The following is a 22,786-nucleotide window of genomic DNA, read 5'->3' as shown; positions in this document are numbered from 1 at the left end:
TGTTGAAGTTATCAATCACATCAAAGCAAAAGCCCTTAACTCGCGTCTGTTTGAGCAGCTTTGCGAGGAAATGGATGCAGAACACAAACGCTTTCTCTTACACACTGAAGTCAGGTGGCTATCAAGGAGGAGAGCCCTGGCCAGGGTTTTTGAGTTAACAGAGCCGCTACAGAGATTTCTTTCAGGAAAAAAGTCACCACTGGCAGCACACTTCAGTGACGAGGAGTGGAGAGCAAAACTCGCTTATCTGTGTGACATCTCCAACCTGCTCAATGAACTCAATTTGTCACTTCAGGGGAGAATGACAACTGTCTTCAAGTTGGCAGATAAAGTGTCTGCTTTCAAAGCCAAACTGGAACTGTGTGGACGGTGAGTAGGCAGGGGCATATTTGACAAGTTCCCAACATTAGCTGGGATTTTGGGAGAGACTGAGGCTGCACCGTCCCTCTCACAGCTGGTGCGCGATCACCTGTCTTCGCTGGCGACAGAATTCGAGTGTTACTTCCCAACCGCAAATGACCCGAGACGTGCAAAGGAATGGGTCCGTGATCCATTTGTGAATGTTCCCAGTGAATCATCCATGTCAGCGCGGGAAGAAGATCAACTCCTCGAGCTTGCAAGTGACAGTGGGCTGAAAAGTATGTTTGAAATAACATCTCTGCCGGCATTCTGGATCAAAGTCAAGGCTGAATATCCTGAGATAGCCACAAAAGCACTGAAAACGTTGCTTCCATTTCCGACATCATGTCTCTGTGAAGCGGGGTTTTCTGCAATGAATGCAACGAAAACTAAATTGCAGAATAGACTGGACATAAGGAACTCCCTTCGAGTATCGCTGTCTCCCATCACCCCTCGATGGGACAGTCTTGTTGCAGGAAAACAAGCCCAGGGCTCCCACTGATTCAGCGATATTGGTGTTTTGCAATGATTTTATATGTTCATACGAGGAAAATATGTGCTGTGTGTTTAATATCCAAACGTTACTTAAAATGTTATGACGCTATTGACTTAGAAGTGACTTATAGTTGAGTTATCACTATATTCATGCAAGGAAAATATGTGCTGTGTGTTTAAAAATAAATTCATTACATAAACCCTTTTAGAAACGAAATTGAATGTATTAGCCACTTATAAGTGACTTATAGTTGACTTATCACCTGTATTCTGGTCGTGATTAACACCACCCAACCCCACCCTCGTCGGCCGGTCTGCAAGAATATTGTTAATATTAAACCGGTCCGCAATGTGAAAAAGATTGGTGACCCCTGGTTTAAAATGAGAGAAAGCCAACATGATTTGAGAGGAACGTGCATATTTCAAAATTAAAGGATAAGAACAAATGTAAAAAAATCATTGTATTTCAGTCAGAGGGCTGGATCTATGGAACAGTTGTAGTGAGAATTTAAAAACATGCGCCACACTTAAAAAAGTTTTTAAAAATATATCAGAATAATTTAATGAACAAATATAAAACACATGATTTAAAATAAACGGGAGTAATGTAAATTAATGATACTTGGAACTGGATTTTGTGTTAAAAGATTATCAATGTTTTGATTTTGATGTGAAGATTGACACCAAATATGTTTTTGTATAAGTAAGAGGGGTAGGTGTAATAAGCTGTAGCTTCAGCTTCACCTTTCGGTTTGTGTTAAAGAATATCTATGGTTTTGTTGTTTTATGAAATCATCGTTGAGAATGATGTTTTTTGTTGTTTGTACTGACCAAAAAATAAAATTTCATTCATATCCTTCCCACCATTCAGCCCACAACCGTACACGTAGTCAGATCCCCTTCACCCACATCCACCCTCCCAGCTAGGGGACCCACAACTAACTGATTCCACAATCCCAGCTCAGCACAAAATAAAACCGGGGCTGCAAGACCGCAGAGCCCGGAGCCTCTGGCTGTCCGGCAGAGCTCGTACTCGAACATTTCCCACTGCAACCGGCCCTCGATTTACACAAACCCGAGATCAGCCCCTTCCTCACGGCCGCTCGTACAGGAGGACCACCGGCGACGGCTGGGGTCTGCACCGAGTCTGCGTTTTGCAGGAGGTTCGCCGCGGCACCACCAGTCTGCAGATGCTGGAAATCCGAAGCAACACAAACAAAATGCTGGCGGAACTCGGCAGGCCGGGCAGCATCTATGGACAGTCAACGATTCCAGTTGAACCCTCCTTCAGGAATGAGAAGGAAGGGGGGAAATATCGGAACAAAAACGGGGCGGGTGAGGAAGGGGTATCGATAATCCACAATGAACTTTAATGACCAATAAATATAATTCCTCTCTTTGATCACTGTCTGAATGATTCCCTGACTCTGAGAGGAAGGGGTGTCTATGATCCACATTGTCAGGGTGTTGAGTTTACCAGGAGACAAAGACTGCAGGGACGGGAGGTTTTCTGGTCACTAATACACTGTGTGTGGACCCCGCTGGCAATTCTGGTGTTGTGACCCGAATCGAGACAAACACCACGCTGCCCACTCCACCAACAACACGGCACAGCCGGACACATAACAGGGGACTTTACATCTCACAACACTGGATTCAGTGATGAAACCCGTGATTAATGTTGTTGTCCCACTGAAATCATAAGAAACGTCCATTAAGGTGTTTTTAAATACACGCACACCCCCACCCGCCTGACGTCACACATGGTTCCCCTCGTGCGTACCTGACGTCACACACGCGCTGCTCTGCTCGCGCTGAGGCGGTTTAACGGCTGAGCTACCGACCACGAGACCCCTCCACCCTCACCTCCGCTGCGCTGTAGTCATTGGCCCGAGGCGATGCCAATCACTGTTTACGCCCAACAGCGGAGGCGGACCAGCCGAGAGGGCGTTACCCCGCTGACATCTCTTCTCAAAGAGGAGCAAATCCCAAAGTAAATGTCCGCTTTCTGATTTATTTCCATTTCCCTCCGAGGGAAGTTGGGGCGTTTGTGAAGCGTCTCCTGCGGCCGGAGTCTGATGTATCGCTGAGAGGTAGGAGGAGACCGCTCGGCCCGTCGGTTTGATGCCGGTTCCCCGGGGAGGGAGAGGATGAAGACGGTGAGAGAGGGGGCGGACAGGATGTTTGTCCCGGTGGGGACAGGAGGGGCTCATCTGTGGAAATGTCTGAGCCCACGGTGGTGGCGATTCACCACATTGGGGGGCAAACACCGGCAGACTGTTGCCCTGCAAGCGGGACCAATGGTCCGGGCAAAGTGGGGATGGGAGCGATGTTGGGTGGGTGAGGAGAGGACTTTTCGTATGACAGCGGGCTCAGACTCAAAACTGCGGAGAGACCTTTTAGAGTAGTTAGGGAGGATTTTACTCAGTCAGAGAGCAGTGAATCTGTGGAGCTCTTGAAAAATCTCCTTAAGCCCACCAACCGTCCCCCCCCCCCCACCACCTCCAGTTTAAATCCATGCGGAATACTTCGAAGGATCAAGAACCAGGAACCAGGAATTCTCTGACACAGACGGCGGTGGGGGCCAAGTCTGGTGTACATTTAAGGCAGAAGCTAATAGTTTGCTGATCAGTCAGGGCATTACAGGAGATGCCGAGGAGACAGGTGCATGGGGTTGAGTAAGAACCAGGATCAGCCTTGATAGAATGGCAGAGCAGACTCGATGGGGCTGAATGGCCTAATTCTGCTCCTATGTCTTATGGTCTTATAATGCTAGTGTCTTACACAGTGAAAATTGACACAAAATACTCATTACACTCAGCCGCTATTTCTTAACTATTACTGACTCAGCAGCATCATCTTCCAGCAGTACAATATCAACTCATCAACTCCTGCCTCTCTTGAACTCTTTATATATCTGAACTTTGATATCATTGGCTCACGTACCTTAATTATTCATCTTGTCTCTCCTGTGTTTTTCTAAAGTTGTCTCCTGTTGGTTATGTAAAAGTTTTCCAATTCTCCAACTTCCCACCATTTTCTTGTTATATTATGTCAGCCCGCTTTTGCTTTTATCAAGAACAGGAGAAAATCTGTGGATGCTGGGAATCCAAGCAACACATACTCAAAATGCTGGAGGAATCTAGGAGGCCAGGCAGCATATGTTGGAAATAGCAAACAGTCGACGTTTCAGGCCGAGACCCTTCATCAGGAGTGGGGGAAGAAAAATATGAGACGTCAGATGAAGAAGTGTGGGGGTGAGAGGGGTGGAAGAAGTGGTAGGTGATAGGTGAAATTGGGAGGGGGGAGTAGTGAGGGAAAAGACTTCTGAGGATATAATTTCCTTAACGATTCTCAAAAGATCATTGCTAATGGCTCCTCATCTCTTCAGTCACCTCTTTCAGATATCTGGGGTGTACACCATCTGTTCCAGGTGACCTATTAACCTTCAGTTTCCCAAGAACCTTCTCCCGAGTAACGTAACTTTACATATTCTGACCACTGACAGCTGGGACTTTCATATTCCTGCCAGTGTCTCCGACAGATAAGAGTGATGTACAATACTTATTCAGTTCACCTGCCATCACCTTGCACCCCCACCTCATTACTACCTCTCCAGCATCATTTTTCAGTGGTTTGATATCCACTTCCGCCTCTCTTTTACACTATATGTACCTGAAGAAAAATTTGGTATCCTCTTTAATATTACTGGCTAGCTCACCTATGTATTCCATCTTTTCCTTCTTATTTATTTTAGTTGCATTCTGTTGGTTTTTAAAAGCTTCCCAATCCTCTAACTTCCTAGTCATTTTTGTTCTGTGCCCTCTCTTTCATTTTTATGTTGTCTTTGGTTTCTCTTATCAGCCATTGCTGCTCTGTTTTCATCCCTGCCCATGTTCTTTTCAAATCAATTTTGACCAGATTTTCTCTCATGCCTCCCTAGTCCTTTTTTGTTTCGACATCGGACTTTAGCTTCTCCTTCTCCAATGTCAGGGTGAATTTGTTCATATTATGATCACTTGTCCCTGAGGGTTCTTTGAACTTAAGTGACCCAATTAATTCCGCTTCATTACAACACACAATCCAGAATAGCTGATCACCAAGTGGTCTCAACCACCAGCTACTCTAAAGAGCATCTTGTAGACATTCTAGGAATTCCTCGTCTTGACACCAACACCATCCTAATTTTCCTAATCACCTGCATGACAATCCCCCATGACTATTGTAACATTGCCCTTTTGTCACGCACTTTCTATCTCCCATTGTAACTTGTGGACCACATACTCACTACTGTTTGGGGGTCTCTATACAATTCCCATCAGGGATTTTTTTTTACATTTGCTGTTCGTTAATTCTACCCACAGGTTCTAGACCTTCCAACCCTATGCCAGCTCTTTCTAATGATTTTATTTACTATTTTACCAACAGATCCACACAACCCCACCACCAGCTTGTTCTTTCAAAAAACATATGTATCCGGGAAACAAGAGGACCTGCAGATGCTAGAAATCTATAGAACTACACACAAAGTGCTGGAGGAGCTCAGCATGTCAGGCAGCATCTATGGATGGGAATCAACATTTCAGGCCAAGACCCTTCATCGGGACTCTTGATACCCACATACCTGGAATATCAACAAGCAAAGAAAATAGAAAGTAGTGTGAAATAGGGAAAACCTTTGACAAAATTTAGTTCAAGGCTTAAAAAAACCTGCCAAACAGAGCTCAATAGTTAACAAATACAACGAAGGCAATAAACACTTCCATCAAAACCGACATTGACTTTTTTAAAAAATATCTTGCTGCCACTTCAATCCGTAAAATTTACAAAGATAAGTAAGAACTTCAGAAAAGACTATTTACGCTCAAACCCACTTAGATGAACAGTACCTTGGACAGAAGGAGGAAGAGAATTAACACACATGAAAAAGAAATCACACAACAGTCAGATAAAACTTCTAAGTATATATTTCCATCAAAAATGAACGGGATTCAGCACTCCAGGTGTGTATATGCCATCGTGATAAGAAATACAGACCAGAAAACTTCAATGAGAGGACAACTCAGAAAAATGAATCATCACTATGGAAGAAAACACTAACCAGTGGAATGAGTATGACCCTCCATGGGAGACATCCCAACGATCTGAGCAGACGGGATGGTGACAAGGAAGCTTCGAGAACCTGACTGAGAGTTGGAGACCTCTTCCCAGAAACAGAGGGGTTCCTTGCAGAAATACTGGACAAGCTGGTTAACAAACAGAAAAAAAAATTGAAAATACAAACAAACAAGGCAGAAAGTACAGAAAATGCCAAGAGAAACCAGACACAATCCAACACATTCCAGGATCCTGCAGCAGTTCAACTCAATCTGATCATTTACAAAGGTACAGTCAAGTGGTAAATATCATTCACCAAAATCTTGCTCTAAAATACAAACTCATGAATGCCCTCCATCACTTCATAAAGGCACCATAAATTCAAGCCTGATCCCGTTTCAGGATCAAAATCTGACAAATTCTATGATAATCAATACATTATTTCAGATAGGACAATCCATAATAACCATCTGGATATAATATTACAGGATAAACAAGCAGGAACACCTCCCTCAATAGATAAAACCATTTCCAACACACACATCCTCGACCAGTGGAGCACCTCACCACAGGTATTGTTTGTGTCATCGGTCAGAGAAACAAAAGATTTTCTCTGTCAATCAGCTTCCAAATGTTGTTACTCTGCCATTCGTTGCCATGCCCCGCTGCTGATTCCCTTCTCCTCATCATACGTTCTTACCCCAACCATCGCCCAGAGCCCCAAACTCTGCCCTGTGCAGACCTGCCTCTGGTTTCTGACCCTGTTTCATTGAACATCCAACTGATGGTTTCCCATTCTGCTTTCAGTCTTTAGAGGACAGTGGTGTTTTCTAACAACCTTTGAGAAGCAGGGAAAATGACCCATAATGTGGAAATGTGCAGTGAATAAGGAGGTTAACTACCAATGTCATTCTTCCTTAGCCCAGAGATTAGAGGGGCGAAGAACATCTCAGTCCGAACTGCAGTCAGCTCGACGACTTCAGACTGCAGAGAATTCAAGGGAAACCTCTTCACCCACAGAGTGGTGACTGTTTGGAACCCATCACCACAGGGAGAGCAAGAGAGGAACAACAAGGGAGGATTTAAATTGACCGTCATGGAACTGAATCACTGGCAGGGTCCAGCCGGCCTGAGTTGACTCTCTACTGTACAGTAGTTGTGTTATAAATTCACTGAGTACCGGAGACAGAATTTAAAATAGAACTGATTTATTTGTCACAGATCCAGAATATTAAACTCCAGTCCCATTAAAGGTGAATATGCAGCAGAAGAAACTCCTCCCATGCCCAGTGACCAGGGTGCAGAACTGGGTGTGGTGAGCAGCAGCAATAATTGCAGAGTTCAGCACCGACAGTCACTCTCAAAATTGCATTCAGCAACGGTGATGGACAAATATCCAGCATGCAGCTCATTGAAACTTTTTCCCCCAGTGTGAACCCGGTATTGTATCACAAGGTTACATTACTGAGTTAATCGCTTACCACATTCACAGCAGGTGAACGGCCTCTCCCCAGTGTGAACTAAATGATTCACATTTAGTGGAGATGGCTGAGAGAATCTCTTCCCAATGTCTGAGCAGGTGATCGGCCTCTCCCCAGTGTGAACTCGCTGGTGTCTCAGCTGATGAGATGACTGAGCGAATCCCTCCCCACATTCTGACCAGGTGAACGGCCTCTCCCCTGTGTGAACTGACTGGTGTGCCAATAGGGAGGATAATTGAGTGAATCCCTTTCCACAGTCTGAGCAGATGAATGGCTTCTCCCCAGTGTGAACTCGCTAGTGTCTCTGTAGGTGAGATAATAAAGTGAATCCTTTCCCACAGTCTGGGCAGGTGAACGGCCTAACCCCAATGTGAACTTGCTGGTGTCTATGAAGGTTGGATGATCGATGGAATCCCCTCCCACAGACTGAGCAGGGGAATGGTCTCTACCCAGTGTGAACTGACCGGTGTCTTAGTAGATGTGATGATCGTGTGAATGCTTTCCCACATTCACAGCAGGTGAACGGCCTCTCCCCAGTGTGAACTTGCTGGTGTGTCACTAGATTGGATGATCGATGGAATCCCTTCCCACATTCACGGCAGGTGAATGGCCTCTCCCCAGTGTGAACTCGCTGGTGTACCTTCAGATGAGATGATGAAGTGAATCCTTTCCCACATTCATGGCAGGTGAACGGCCTCTCCCCAGTGTGAACTCGCTGATGTACCTTCAGTTTAGATGAGCAAGTGAATCCTTTCCCACATTCTGAGCAGGTGAATGGCCTCTCCCCAGAGTGATCTGACTGGTGTTCCAATAGGGAGGATGACCGAGTGAATCCCTTTCCACAGTCTGAGCAGGTGAATGGCTTCTCCCCAGTGTGAACTTGCTGGTGTCTCTGTAGGGTGGATGATTGATGGAATCCTTTCCCACAGTCTGAGCAGGTGAACGGTCTCTCCCCAGTGTGAACTCGCTGGTGCATCTGTAGGTTGGATGACCGAGTGAATCCCTTCCCACAGTCTGAGCAGGTGAACGGCTTCTCCCCAGTGTGAACTCGCTGGTGACTCTGTAGGTGGGCTGACTGAGTGAATCCCTTCCCACATTCTGAGCAGGTGAATGGCTTCTCCCCAGTGTGAACTCGCTGGTGACTCTGTAGGTGGGATGACTGAGTGAATGTCTTCCCACAGACTGAGCAGGTGAACGGCCTCTGCCCAGTGTGAACTGACCGGTGTCTCTGTAGGGTGGAAGAGTGAAGGAAACTCTTCCCACAGTTTGAGCAGGTGAAATCCCTCTCTGCAGTGTGAACTGCCTGATGTATCAGTAGGTGAGACGCCTGAGTGAATCCCTTCCCGCACTGTGAGCAGGTGAACGGCCTCTCTCCAGTGTGAACTCTTTGATGTACCTTCAGTTTAGATGAAAAAGTGAATCCCTTCCCACAGTCCGAGCAGGTGAATGGTCGCTCCCCGGTGTGCACTCGCTGGTGAGCCATTAGGTCAGATGACCGAGTGAATCCTTCCCCACAAACTCAGCAGATAACCAGCTTCTACCCAGTGTTAACTGACTGGTGTGTCTACAAGTGAGAAGACCGACTGAATCCCTTCTCACACACAGAACAGGTAAATGGCCTTGTCCAAGTGTCAACTTACTGATGTACCTTCAGTTGAGATGACTGTCTGAATCCATTCCCACTGTCTGAGCAGGAAGGATGTTCGAGTGAATCCCTTGCTCCACTTCTTAAATATCTGGACAGAGACAGCAAAACTGGCGTGTTGTGTTCGAGATTCCCATAGACAAATTCCTTGTCATTTTTAACCTGTAAAAAAGATTTACAAAATCCATCAATGGGTGTAGGACAACATTTCAGATGAGATCACTTTAGTCACCAAGGTGTGATCTGACATCACACTGTTACAGTGAGGGTCAACCCAAGTTGGAGCGAGAAATCATCTTCTAACTGGGCACAGTGCTGGTATCTGGAATGACAATCAAACTCTCTGATGCTCTTCCTGTCTCTAAAGAATGGGGCATTTCTGCCATCTCCAATCTGTGACCTGGCTCAGTTTGACTCTTCCACTGGTATTATTCCCTGTTCCCACTGAGCTGCATGGGTGCCTGGCCCCACAGTAACTGAAACACTCTCACACAAATAGCCTTTGTTAACGTGCAGCTGGGATTTTCTTTTATCTACTGTTAACTTAAAGTGCCACAGTTTTAACGCCATGTAAATATCTCCTACTCAGATGTATGGTTGGTCTGCACGGCTGTTAAAAGGAATTAGAGTGAATGTTAGTATTACTTAAGGTTCTTGTCTCAGTCATAGAAAAGAACAACACAGAAACAGACCCTTTGACCCATCTAGTCTGTGCTGAACTATTTAAACTTTCTACTCCCATATCCCTACCATCCAGGTACTTGTACAAACCTCTGAAATGTTGAAATTGAGCTCGCATGCATCACTTGTGCTTTCTGCTCATTCCACACCTGGATGACCATCTGTGTGAACAAGTTTCCCCTCATGTTCCCCTTAACTTTTCACCTTTCACCCTTAACCCATGGCCTGTGGATGTAGTCCCACCCCATCTCAGTGGTAAAAGCCAGCTTGCATTTACCCTATCTATACCCCTCATAATTTTGTTACACCTCCATCAAATCTCCCTTTATTCCTTGGAATGTTCTAAAGTCCTGACCTGTTCAATCTCCCCTTATAACCGAAGTCCTCCAGACCTGGCAACATCCTTGTGAATTTTCTCTGAACTCTTTCAACCTCTTTTATATCTTTCCTGCAGGTTGGTGACCAAAACTGCACTCCAAATTAGATCTCACCAATGTCTTGTACAACGTTAACAAAACATCCATCTCCTGTACTCAGTACTTTGGTTTATGAAGGCCAATGCGCCAAATTTTTTTTCTTTTTTCCGTCCCTATCTACCTGTGACACCATTTTCAGTGAATTATAGAGCTGTATTCCCAGATCCCTTTCTTCAACAACACTCCTCAGTGCCCATCCATTCACTCTGTAAGACCTAGGTCCTATCAAAAACCTCACACTTGTCTGCATTAAATTCCACTTTCCATTTCTCAACCCATATTTCCAGCTGGTCCAGATCACACTGCAAGCCATGATAGCCTTCCTCACTGTCCACTACACCCCCAACCTTGGTGTCATCCACAAATTTGCTGATCCAGTTAAACCACACTATCATCCAGATTACTGATATAGATGACAAGCAACAACAGATCCAGCACCGATCCCTGTGGCACACCACTAGTCACAGGCTTCCAGTCAGAGAGGCAACCATCTTCTACCACAGTCTGGCTTCTCCCAAAGCCAATGTCTCATCAAATTTACTATCTCATCTTGAATGCTGAGTGACTAAACCTTCTTGACCAACCTCCCATATAAGACTTCATTAAGTGCCTTGCTAAAGTCTATGTAGACAACGTCCACTGCCTTGCCCTCATCCACTTTCCTGATAACTTCCTCGAGAAACTCTATAAGATTGGTTAGCCATGACCTACCATGCACAAAGCCACACTGTCTATTCTTAATCGGTCCACATTGATCCAAATACTTATATATCTGCTTCCTGCACATATGTTCCAATAACCTTCCCACTACTGATGTCAAGCTCACCAACGTATAATTTCCTAGTTTATTTTTAGAGCTTTTCTTGAACAGCAGAACAACATTGGCTGTCCTCCAATCCTCCAGTACCTCACCTGACACTGAGGGTTATTTAAATATCTGTGTTTAGGTCCTGACAATTTCTGCACGTGTCTTCCACAGAGTCCCAGGGAACAACTTGCCAGGCCCTGGGGATTTATCCACGCTAATTTGCCTTGAGACAGCAAACACCTCCACCTCTATAATCTGTACAGGGTCCATGAAGATGATACCGTTTTGCCTCACTTCTATAGACTCTGTGTCCATCTCCTGAGCAAATACGGATGCAAAAACACTATTTAAAATCTCTCCTATCTATTTTGACTCCTCATATAGATTACCATTCTGATCTTCCAGTGTGGGCATGTTTCTGTGTTAGAGTGGATTTCTTTTTGGGTAGATGATTTGTTAACACTTAAATGACTTTGGCCACCAGACTTCTATTTTAACTGTTTGACAAAGGACTGTGGATTGAGTCCACCACGATGGGCTTCCTAAAAGGTGTAAATACCAGATGCTTCTGGTGCCTGATGCTGTAGTTTTGAAGACAGTCTTATCTATACATTATAAATATTAATTGTCTTCTATGTTAGCGCGTAAAATGCCAAATAAATGTATTGTGGATTGAACTAAAGGCTGTGGACACCAACACAGACATGTTGGCGTCAGAAGGAAAGGATGAAATCGAAGGTGTGATGTTTGTATGTAACTTCAAAAGGAAGCATTGTCTGTAACTTTTTAAGTAGCAATTGCCTTTGTGTTTAGCATATAAATATCGAGCCCACATTTTAGCTAGCAGACCTTTCTGCGGAAAGCGTCTCCGTCCGTAAGATGCCTGCTGTACCTTGTTGTGTCGAATAAAGAAGCTGCTTTGTATCACCAGTGACTCTGTCTCTCCAGTGATTTCATCCACTCTCCAACATTTGGTGTCAGGAGCGGGATACCTTCGTGACCCGTCGTGTGGCCAGCGTTCCTAGCAGTCTAAGTTGGTGAGTATTTTTCTAAAATAACACTCACACTTGGATCTGTTCAGTCGGTGGACACACGGGAACATGAGGTATCACGAACGTAGAGAAATGACTGGTAGATATTAAAGTAGTGTGTGCGTGTGCATGTGTGTTTATGTAAGTGAGGAATCTTTGCATGTTAACTTGGTGAGAGTTGAACCACCAGTTGTGAAAGGTGGTAGCCAACGGTACAGTTCGAGACGTCAGCGTGGGGGTGTGTATACTCGTTCGGGGAGCTGCATTTTAGTGTATGCGTGTGCAAGTGTGATGCAAGGGAATACAGCAGGCATCAAGAGTTCAGGTACTCAAAAGTGGCAGATTGTGGAATACGTACTCTGCAGTTTTATATTTTGCGCAGTGTGGGAATTAGTATGGAGATATCTCAGGGAGAGGTTTTACCCAGATAATTCTACCAGAATGGCACCTATTGAAGTCAGGCAACGTCAGGCTGAGAACCCTGACGATCCGAGCCAGCCCTTGACCTTGATTACAACTATTCATAAGCCCTTCAACCCTGGGGAGAAACAGAGCATTTTGTCCGAGTTGCCCTCACTTAAAGTCGCCTGTGGGAATTCAGAATTCTGGCGCAAACTCGAGGAAATGGTTGAAATTCACCAGATGCACCCTAAAGATATACTGTGTTAGTGAAAGCCAAGTGCCCGAGGAATATGTGGGACAGTATGGCCCAGGGGGTGCGGGATGGTACATGGGTAACTACCGGGAGCGGCAGTAATGAAGAAAGATATCGCTCCTTTAAAGAGGAAGTGAGGCAGCGCCTGGGGGGAGGCGAGAGTAGCTGGGGAATGATAATGGCAGTGATTCAAAAGGCTGACGAGACAGCCATGGATTGCGCAGAACGTAAATACCGAGTGTACGAAGAGTATTCAGGGTTGGATAACCCAGGGAGGGACGACCCAGTCTTCCTAAAAATGCTGAAGGAAGGGCTGAGTTCAGCCCACCAAGAAGTTTTAGATTTAGGTATAATGGTAGGGTCCAACTACTCTGAGATAGTTTCGTGAGCCAGTGAGATTGACCAAAGAAAAGGCAAGATAAATCGTAAAGTGGGTATAGTGGATGCAGCTGCTGTGATATCCCGGAGGGTTTGCTTTGCTTGCCAGCAGCCAGGGCACTTTGTAAAGGACTGCCGGACCAGGTATAAGGCAGTGAAGGAGCTGATATGCTACAGCTGTGGCCTATCGGGACATTGCTGGAGACAGTGTCTAAAAGGGAGGGGGAAAACCCAGGCGAAGGAGACAGCAGACACCCAGTCACTCACCCCACCAGTCTGACTGTTGATCAGATCAAGGAGTTAGTGACAGCGCTTCTTAAGGCAGAGAAGGATGTGGCAGCAGGCTTCACGGCCAGTGCTGGTGACTCACCGATGTACATAACGGCATTGTTAGGGGGACGGCAATGCAATATGTTAGTGGACACAGGGGCATCTGTATCGATAACAGACTTGCCCTTACCAACGACCAGACAGGCCAGTTATATCAGGGGTGTAGGAGGGAAAACAGTAAAAGCAGAAAGAAGCGAGATGCAAATACTAGAAATCGGGGGAGTACAGCTTCCAGTGTATTTTTGGGTATGTCCAAATAATGAGGGCACGATCCTTGGAACAGACATCCTCAGGGAAGCAGGAGCTGTTATAGATTCAGGAAAAGGAGAAATCCACTCTAACATTCTGTACTGACCTTCTCCATGTCTCTATGACAGAGAAGCTGGACAAACTTGTTTGGAATGGACAAGGTAGGAGTGACAACGGAGCAGCAATGGCTAGAGTTTCTGCGAGCAATTCGGGAGCTGAGTGATAGACACATCCCAAAGAAGTGGAAGCATTGTAAAGGCAGGAGGGCATAACCGTGGCTGAAATGAGAAGCCAAAGCCAACGAGAGGCAAATAATAGAAAAAAAAACATTGGGGAGCTTTTAGAAACCAACAGAAGGTAACTAAAGAAAGTCAGATGAGCTCAGGGTGTGGAATTATGATATTGTAGTAATTAATGAGTCTTCTTAGCACCCAACAGTCTGAGGCATTTCGGGGAACAAAATATCTGGAGTCTCAAAATCACTTGAAAACCAAGGTTCCCTGCACCAGTTACCTTTCAAGTTTTATTTTGGAAGGCACATACAAACTCTACACCCTCAAAATTCACCTCTGAAGAACTCCCACTTACCAAGTACACCTTTCAAAAAGATACCTTTCTCCAATTTAGAATCTCAAGAGGGGTCCAGACCTCTCTGTTTCCATATTTACTTGGAATCTCATTGCATTATGATCACCAGGTACAAAGTGTTACCCTACACTAATTTCTGTCACTAGCTCTGGACCATTTGCTAATAGCTTATTGCACACTTCTACATCGGGAATTTTACCGACTGACTAAGGTCACATTTGACAAACTCTACCCCTGCTAGTCCTTTTACAGTATGGGAGCCCCAGTCAATATATGAAAAGTTAAAATCACTTACTGTATCAACCTTTGTTTCTTGGCATAGTCTGCGATCTCTCTACAAATTTGTTCCTCTCAATCCCTCAGACTGTTGGGTGCAACCAAGTCCCAGTAATGGCTACAACATCATAATTCCCTGTCCTGAGCTCATCTAGCTCTCCTACGATGCTTCTTGCATTGTGATATACACAGCTCAGCACATTCACCGCACCATGCTCAACCATTTGATTGCTGACTCTATCTGAGGTCTGAACAACATCTGACTGGTGTCAAGAAAACAAACTTTCTCTTATTGTCACAAAAAACAAAGGAGTTGATTGTGGACGACAGGAGGAATGGAGACAGGCTAACCCCTATTGACATCAATGGATCTGGGGTTGAGAGGGTGAACAGCTTTAAGTTCCTCGGCATAAACGTCACCGAGGAACTCATGTGGTCTGTACATACTGGCCATGTGGTGAAAAAGGCAGAATAGTGCCTCTTTCACCTCAGATGATTGAAGTTTAGTGTGGGCCCCCAAATCCTAAGAACATTCTACAGGGGCACAATTGAGAGCATCCTGACTGACTGGATCACTGCCTGGTATGGGACCTTTACTTCCTTCAATCGCAAGACTCTGCAGAGAGTGGTGCGGACAGCCCAGCGCATCTGTAGATGTGAACTTCCAACTATTCAGGACATTTACAGAGACAAGTATGTAAAAAGGCCCCAAAGGATATTGGGGACCCAATTCACCACAAACACAAACTGCTCCTGCTGCTACCATCCAGGAAACTGTACCACAGCAAAAGGACCAACAGGCTCCAGGACAGCTTTGTCCAGCAGGACATCAGACTGATTAATTCATGCTGACACAATTATATTTCTATGTTATATTGACTGTCCTATGTACAAACTATTTATTATAAATTACTATAACTTGCACATTTAGCTGGAGAGGTAACATAAAGATTTCTACTCCTCATGTATATGAAGGATCTAAGTAATGAAGTCAATTCAATTCCATTCACCCTCTCCACTATCTGTTCTAGCATTCTCCCTCCCACCTCCCCCCTGCAACTTTAGTTTAACCAACACCCCCGACCCCCCACACTCGCACAAGCCAGCCTTACCACTAGAATATTAGACCTCTGCTAGTTTTAATTCCCAAACTAACAAATCCCTTGTCACCGCTTTGACTTTCTTCTGCCAGGTAATTTCCCCCTCCCCCCCAAAAGTATCTAAAGTGGTCCACCTGTTGTTGTGTGGGATGGCCACAAGAGTACTCTGTGATGGCTATTTAAACTCATTCCACTTCCTGACGCTCACCCAGTTTCCTATGTCCTGTACCTTGGGTGAAACCCACCTCTCTTCATGTCATAGCTATCACCACCTCCCCCCCACAAACTCCCGGATGATCCAGAATTCATCCATTTCCAGCTCCAACTCCTTAGAGTGAAGGGTTACAAGCTGCAGCTGGATGCACATCTTGTAGGTGAAGGCATCAGGGACACTGGAGGTCTCCCCATCTTCCCACCAATGTCCCCTCTAAATTGTAATGACAAGTGTGTGCAAAAATATCTTGTGCTGTCCAATTTTTACCCAGTGGCAACAAGATGTGCACACTGAATTTTATATAGAGAGGTATTCATTTTAACAGCTAGCAAATCACTGTTAATAAAAAGTTTGATCTCCTCTGGGTTCGATTCAGTTCATCCGCACTCTCACACAACCTATGTAGCAGGCCTGCAGCGGGTAATGAAGGATTTTCTCGCCAGAGCTTTTGTACACTGTCCATACGTGATTTGCTTGTTAAATGATGCTTTAAAAACTCAGATATCCAAATATCACTCCACTTCTTCCCACTTGCAAATTCTCCAGCAATTTTTGCATCGCCACAATACACACAGGTAACACCAGTTTCTGTATCGTACATAAATATTTCCCCTGAACCCTCCCCCAGGTGACTGACGGTGGTGAACTCATTGATGGCAATGCCAATGAATATGAAGGGAAGGGCAGTAGTCTGTCTCATTGGAGTCTGGCACATTTGTGATGTGAAAGCTACTTGTTGCCCAGGGCAAAGGTGTTTGGTATCATTATGTACCCAGAAAGAATGGGTCAAAACATGTTCTCACGTACAGACAACAGGAAATCTGCAGATGCTGGAAATTCAAGCAACGCACATCAAAATTGCTGGTGAACGCAGCAGGCCAGGCAGCATCTCTAGGAAGCGGTGCAGTCGACATTTCGGGGGTCTCGGCCCGAAACGTCGACTGTACCTGTTCCTAGAGCTGCTGCCTGGCCTGCTGCGTTCACCAGCAACTTTGATGTGTGTTGCATGGCGGTGTAAAACGTGGTTTTGTTGCTGTCAAATAAAAGTTCAATTCTGCCAGAATATGTTTGTTATTAGTAACCCACGGTACGTATAAAGAACACAACACCCCTGACATCTCCTTCGTACCTGCTTCCAAGCACCTTAAAACTGCCCTCTCTGCAGATTTCCTCTTGTTTGTGACTGGAGGCAGAACAAAGGTGATTTTCTCAACAGCTGATGTAAAAGATTTTGTTCCCTTTCTCCGAGTTCCCAATCCTTGCATTTAGATAGCTGGAGCTCAGCTCTGTCTGAGAGATCCATCGGTTCCCATTCCCTCATCAGCCGGAAGCTCCCCGGGTTCCGTGCAGGGATCGTGGGGCTGAGAGAGAGAGAGAAGAGAACAGGACTATCCCGGGATCGCGGGGCACAGTTTCCGGATGTCACAGCAATTGCCCCTCAGTCGGTAGTGAAAACGGGCGCACGGAGAAACACTTACCGGCAGCGATATCCAAGGCCTTTTGTACACTGCGCGCATGCGTGATATTCGGGACCATCCACAACCCTGACGCCTGCGCATTTGATCGGTGCTTCAGCGACAGCGAAAATTGCAGCGCAGAGCTTTCAAGTTAGTCACAGAGCCATTGAAAGTTTCTGCAAGCACAGGTTCCATGTCCATATCTCAGTTTTTTTTTGTGTAGAAAACTCAGCAGCTCTTTTAATGTAGAAAGCAGCTCCCATAAACAATGCAGTTAATATCAGCAAACTTTCTGCGTGTTTAATACCAAAGTAGAACGTTCTTACAAATGCAGATAAGAAACACAAGAGATTCTGCTGTTGCAGGAGATGTGGACACAAACACATAAAATGCTGGAGGAACCCTGCAGTTCAGGCAGCAACGAAGCAGAGGAGTACACAGCCAATGCATGCTGAAGGGGCTCGGCCTAAACGTTGTTTATTTGTTCCTCTCCACATTTGCGGCCTGATCTGTTGATTTCCTCCAGTATTTTGCAGAAATTCACCACCTTTTCTTTCAATCAAATAAACAGTTTCAAAATGTTTCTGGTCTTTCATTTGTAGCCACATCCTGCTGGTCTGATTCCTCTTCTTCCTCTTCCTTGTAAACTCTCGGCCCCATCTCTTTCTGGAGCCCCAAAGCCCTGACTCAGGCTGATTTCGGACTGTGCACCATCGAAGATTCACTTGCTAGTCCGCTGTCAGACTTTCGAGGCACATTGCAACAACCCAACTGTCTGAGACACAGTCCTTTGAAATGAGTGAAAATGACAGAAAATGTTGAAAAGAGCGGGGAAGGAGGCGTTTAACCAACTTCATCCAGAGCTCTGAAGGACATCAAAACCACAGTGAGCTCATCGTCTTATTCAGCCTAGAGAGAAGCATTAAGGAAATCCATGCAGGTGTATAGGATGATGAGAGACATTGGCCATGTGGATAGACAGAGGCTTTTTTCCGGGGGCTGAAATGGCTAACATGAGGGAGGAATAGGTTTAAGCTGCTTGGAAATAGGTACAGAGGAGATGTCAGAGCTAAGTTTTTTAAACAAAGTGTGGTGTGTGTGTGGAATGCACTGCCAGCGACGTGGCAGAGACGGATACAACAGGGTCTTTTAAGGGACTCTTAGATAGGTACATGGAGATTAGGAAAATAGAGGGCTATGCGGTAGGGTAATTCTAGACAGTTTCTAGAGTAAGTTACATGGTCAGCACAATGCTGTGGGCCAAAGGGTCTGTAACATGCTGTAGATTTCTATGATTCTATGAAATTCAAGGGAAATCTCCTATCCCACGGAGTGGTGACCGGTTGCAACCTGTCATCACAGGGAGAGTGAGAGGGGAGCGGCAGGGATTGGTTTTAAAATACTGATATGGAACAGAAACATGGGCAGGGACAAGATGGGCCGAGTGGCCTCTCTAGTGTACATTGTGAGGGTGGTAGATACAGTAAGTATCTGAGACACAGGATTTGATTCAGAACTGATTTATCTTTCACAGATCCACAATATTAAACACCAGTCTAGTTTAAGGCTAACATCAGCAGAACAGACTCCTCCAATGCTCAGTGACCAGGGTTCAGTCTTGGGTGCGATGAGCAGCCACAAGAACTGCAGAATCTGACAGTAACAGTCCCTCATGAACCTGCAGCTGCCTTCAGTCACTGTGATGGTTAAACATTTGACACAGAGCTGATTTGAACTTCCTCCCTGATGTGAAGTTGCTGGTGTTGCAGCAGTTGGGCTGATTGAGTAAAACTCTTTGCTCATTCCGGACAGAAATGTGGCCTCTATTTATTGTGAGCTCACCGGAGCATCACAAGATGGGTTAACTGAATGAGTCTCTTCGCACACACGGAGCAGGTGAACGGCCGCTTCCCAGTGTGAAGCTGTTGGTGTATCTGCAGGAACACTGAAACAGAATCTGTGGCCATTCAGCCCCTCAAATCATCAACAAGATGGTGGCTGCTCTCCCATCGCAGCCACGTTTCTGTCCGATCCTCATTTCCTCGATCCCTTCACTCTCCACACATCTGTCGGCCTCTGTTTTATGTGAGGACGATTGCTGAGTCTTCACTGCCCTCCGTGGTGGGGATTTACAGACATTCATCACCCTCGGAGTGGAGACATTTCCCCTCATCTCAGTCCCGGACAGTCCACCTCCTTTTTCAGAGACTGGGATCCCTGGTTCAACCGGTAATGATGTTGTGCATTTCAATGTGTTCACCTCTCAGTCCTCGATTCTCTAAATGAAAGGGTTATCACATTTGATCTTTCTTCATATGATGACCCACCACTCCAGGGATCAGTCTGGTGAATCTTCATTGCACTCTCTATAACAAATACTCTCTAATCTCTTTGTTAATCCTCTATGGAATTAATTTCCATCTTCTGCAGCCCCGTGTTGCCCCAACCACTCACCTCCCACCCCTGTCACTATTTCCACCTTCCCACCTCCCCCTCACCTGGATCCACCTCTCACTCCCCAGCTCTTGCCCCATCCCCACCCCTCACCTCTTTTCTCGGACTATTTCCCGTCCACTCTCAGTCCAGAGGGAGGGTCTCGGCCCGAAATGTTGACGGTCCATTTCCCTCCACAGATGCTGCCCGACCCACTGAGTTCCTCCGGCAGTTTGTTCTTTGGTCTGTATAACCCGTGTTAGTGTGGGGAGCGGGATTTTACACCATATTCCCGGTACAATCTCCACAAAACACAAATAATTGTCACTTTGCCCGGACCATTGGCCCCGCTTGCAGGGCAACAGTCTGCCGGTGTTTGCCCCCCAATGTGGTGAATCGCCACCACCGTGGGCTCAGACATTTCCACAGATGAGCCCCTCCTGTCCCCACCGGGACAAACATCCTGTCCGCCCCCTCTCTCACCGTCTTCATCCTCTCCCTCCCCGGGGAACCGGCATCAAACCGACGGGCCGAGCGGTCTCCTCCTACCTCTCAGCGATACATCAGACTCCGGCCGCAGGAGACGCTTCACAAACGCCCCAACTTCCCTCGGAGGGAAATGGAAATAAATCAGAAAGCGGACATTTACTTTGGGGTTTGTTCCTCTTTAACGGGCAGTGCGCCTTCCAGCAGGAGACGGGGTAACGCCCACTTGGCTGGTCCGCCTCCACTATTGGGTGTAACCGGTGATTGACATCGCTTCGCACCAATGGGAATAGTGCAGCTCTGCAATGAGTTCAATTCCTCTGTTGACTGCTCGGGAGGGGCGGGGGGTGCTCGTGCTCAGTAGCTCAGCCGTTAAACCGAAAAGGCTCGAGCACAGCAGCGCGTGTGTGACGTAAGGCACCGTGCTCGTGACAGCAGATGCAGATACGGGGAGACCATGGGTGACGTCAGGCGCGGGCGGAGGGGCTGCTGGGTGACGTCACGTGACGGGGAGCGCTTCAATTTTAAACACCTTTTGTTGGGTCCGATCTGGAACAAAAAAATTAAATTCGGGTTTCATGACCGCAAGAGTACTCTGCGATGGCTATTTAACCTCATTCCCCTTCCTGACTCTCACCCAGTTTCCTGTGTCCTGCACCTTGGGTGTAACTCACCTCTCTTAATGCAATACCTATCAACTCCACCCCCCCCCCCACAAACTCCTGCATGATCCGGAATTCATCCATTTCCAGCTTCAGCTCCTTAAAGTGCAGCGTTTTTTTTCCAAAAATACTTTATTCAGAAATATTACAAAATAAAAATAATTACATACAAGAAAAAAATCATTCGTTGACTGTGAGTCCTTATTCAATAAAGTTATTAAGAATAAAAATTTTGCATGGACTCTGTTCATTTACAAATGAAAGATTACAAGCTGCAGCTGGATGCACATCTTGTAGGTGAGGGCATCAGGGACACTGGAGGTCTCCCCACCTTCCCACCAATGTCCCCTCTAATTTGTAATGACCAGTGTGCACATAAATCTTGTACTGTACATTTTTTTAATCCAGTAACAACATGTGCACAGTGAATTTTATATAGAGAGGTATTCATTTTAACAGCTAGCAAATCACTGTCGATAAGAACTTTGATCTCCTCTGGGTTTGATTGAGATCATCTGCACTCTCACACAAACTATGTAGCAGGCCTGTAACGGGTGATGAAGGATTTTATCACCAGAGCTTTTGCACATTGTCCCTATGTGGTTTTCTTGCTAAATGATGCTTTAAAAAGTCAGATTTCCAAATATCACTCCACTTCCTCCCACTTGTAAATCCTCCAGCAACTTTTGCATCACATTGTACACAGGTAACACCAGTTTCTGTACTGTACATAAATATTTCCCCTGAACCCTCCCCCAGGTGACTGACGGTGGTGAACTCATTGATGGCAATGCCAATGAATATGAAGGGAAGGGCAGTAGCCTGTCTCATTGGAGTCTGGCACGTTTGTTATGTGAAAGCTACTTGTTGTCCGGTGCAAAGGTGTCTGATATCATTATGTACCCAGAGAGAATGGGTCAAAACATGTTCTCACCGGTAGAAAAGTCCAGAACAAGAGGAGATGGAACAAACGACACACACAAAACTGGAGGAACTCAGCGGGCCAGGCAGCATCTGTGGAAAGGAGTACTCATGCTGAGTTCCTCCAGCAATTTCTGTGTGTTGCTTGGATTTTCAACATCTGCAGATTTTCTCTTGTTTGTGATCGGAGGGAGAACAAAGGTGATTTTCTCAACAGCTGATGTAAAAGATTTTGTTCTCTTTCTCTGAGTTCCTAATTGTTCCCTCATCAGCTGGAATCTCCCCGGGGCCCGTGTAAGGATCGTGGGGCTGAGAGAGAGGGAAAAGAACAGGACTGTCCCGGGAATACGGCCACAGTGTCCGGTGATCACAGCAATTGTCCCAAAGTCCGTTTTGAAAATCCCCACCCGCAAATTCTCTCCTACCTGGAGCCGATTTCTGACTCTTCCTTCAGTTAGTTCTGACGAAGGGTCTCGGCCTGAAACGTCGACTGCACCTCTTCCTGCTGCGTTCACCAGCGACTTTTATGTGTGTTGCTTGAATTTCCAGCATCTACAGAATTTCCGCTGTTAGCCGATTTCTGAGGCCTTTTGTGTACTGCGCATGCGCGATATTCGGGACCATCCGCAACCCTGACGCCTGCGCATTCGATCGGTGCTTCAGCGACGGCGAAAATTGCTGCGCAGAGCTTTCTGGGTAATCACGGTGCCATTAAACGCTTCTGCAAGCACCATTTTCATGTCCATACCTCAGTTTTTTTTTGTGTGGAAAACTCAGCAGCTTTTTTTAATGCAGAAAGCAGCTCCCATAAGCAATGCATTTAATATCAGCAAACTTTCCACGTGTCTAATGCCAAAGTAGAACCTTCTTACAAATGCAGATATAAAACACAAGAGATTCTGCTGTTGTTGGAGATATAGGCAC

At 45.9% G+C, this 22,786-nt stretch overlaps 1 protein-coding gene across 3 annotated transcripts; it reads right to left on the bottom strand.

Moving 5' to 3' along the window:
- Positions 1-7,212: 7,212 nt before the first annotated feature.
- On the bottom strand, positions 7,213-22,430 carry LOC140207072 (uncharacterized). 3 transcript variants are annotated; one of them, XM_072275393.1, is made up of 3 exons: positions 22,288-22,430; positions 17,382-17,536; positions 7,213-9,279 (listed from the first exon to the last, which is right to left on the bottom strand). In XM_072275393.1, exon 3 carries the CDS (start codon positions 8,953-8,955, stop codon positions 7,918-7,920), a length of 1,038 nt encoding a protein of 345 aa, XP_072131494.1. In that variant the 5' UTR covers positions 8,956-9,279; positions 17,382-17,536; positions 22,288-22,430; the 3' UTR covers positions 7,213-7,917. The 3 variants fall into 3 exon arrangements, with proteins under 3 accessions (XP_072131494.1, XP_072131493.1, XP_072131495.1); XM_072275392.1 differs by lacking the exon at positions 17,382-17,536; XM_072275394.1 differs by lacking the exons at positions 17,382-17,536; positions 22,288-22,430 and adding an exon at positions 17,033-17,236.
- Between the last annotated feature and the right edge of the window lie 356 nt (positions 22,431-22,786).

This window comes from Mobula birostris, chromosome 13 (assembly GCF_030028105.1).
Source record: "Mobula birostris isolate sMobBir1 chromosome 13, sMobBir1.hap1, whole genome shotgun sequence".
Lineage (NCBI taxonomy): Eukaryota > Metazoa > Chordata > Chondrichthyes > Myliobatiformes > Myliobatidae > Mobula > Mobula birostris.
This window is presented reverse-complemented; position numbering and strand designations above follow the sequence as displayed.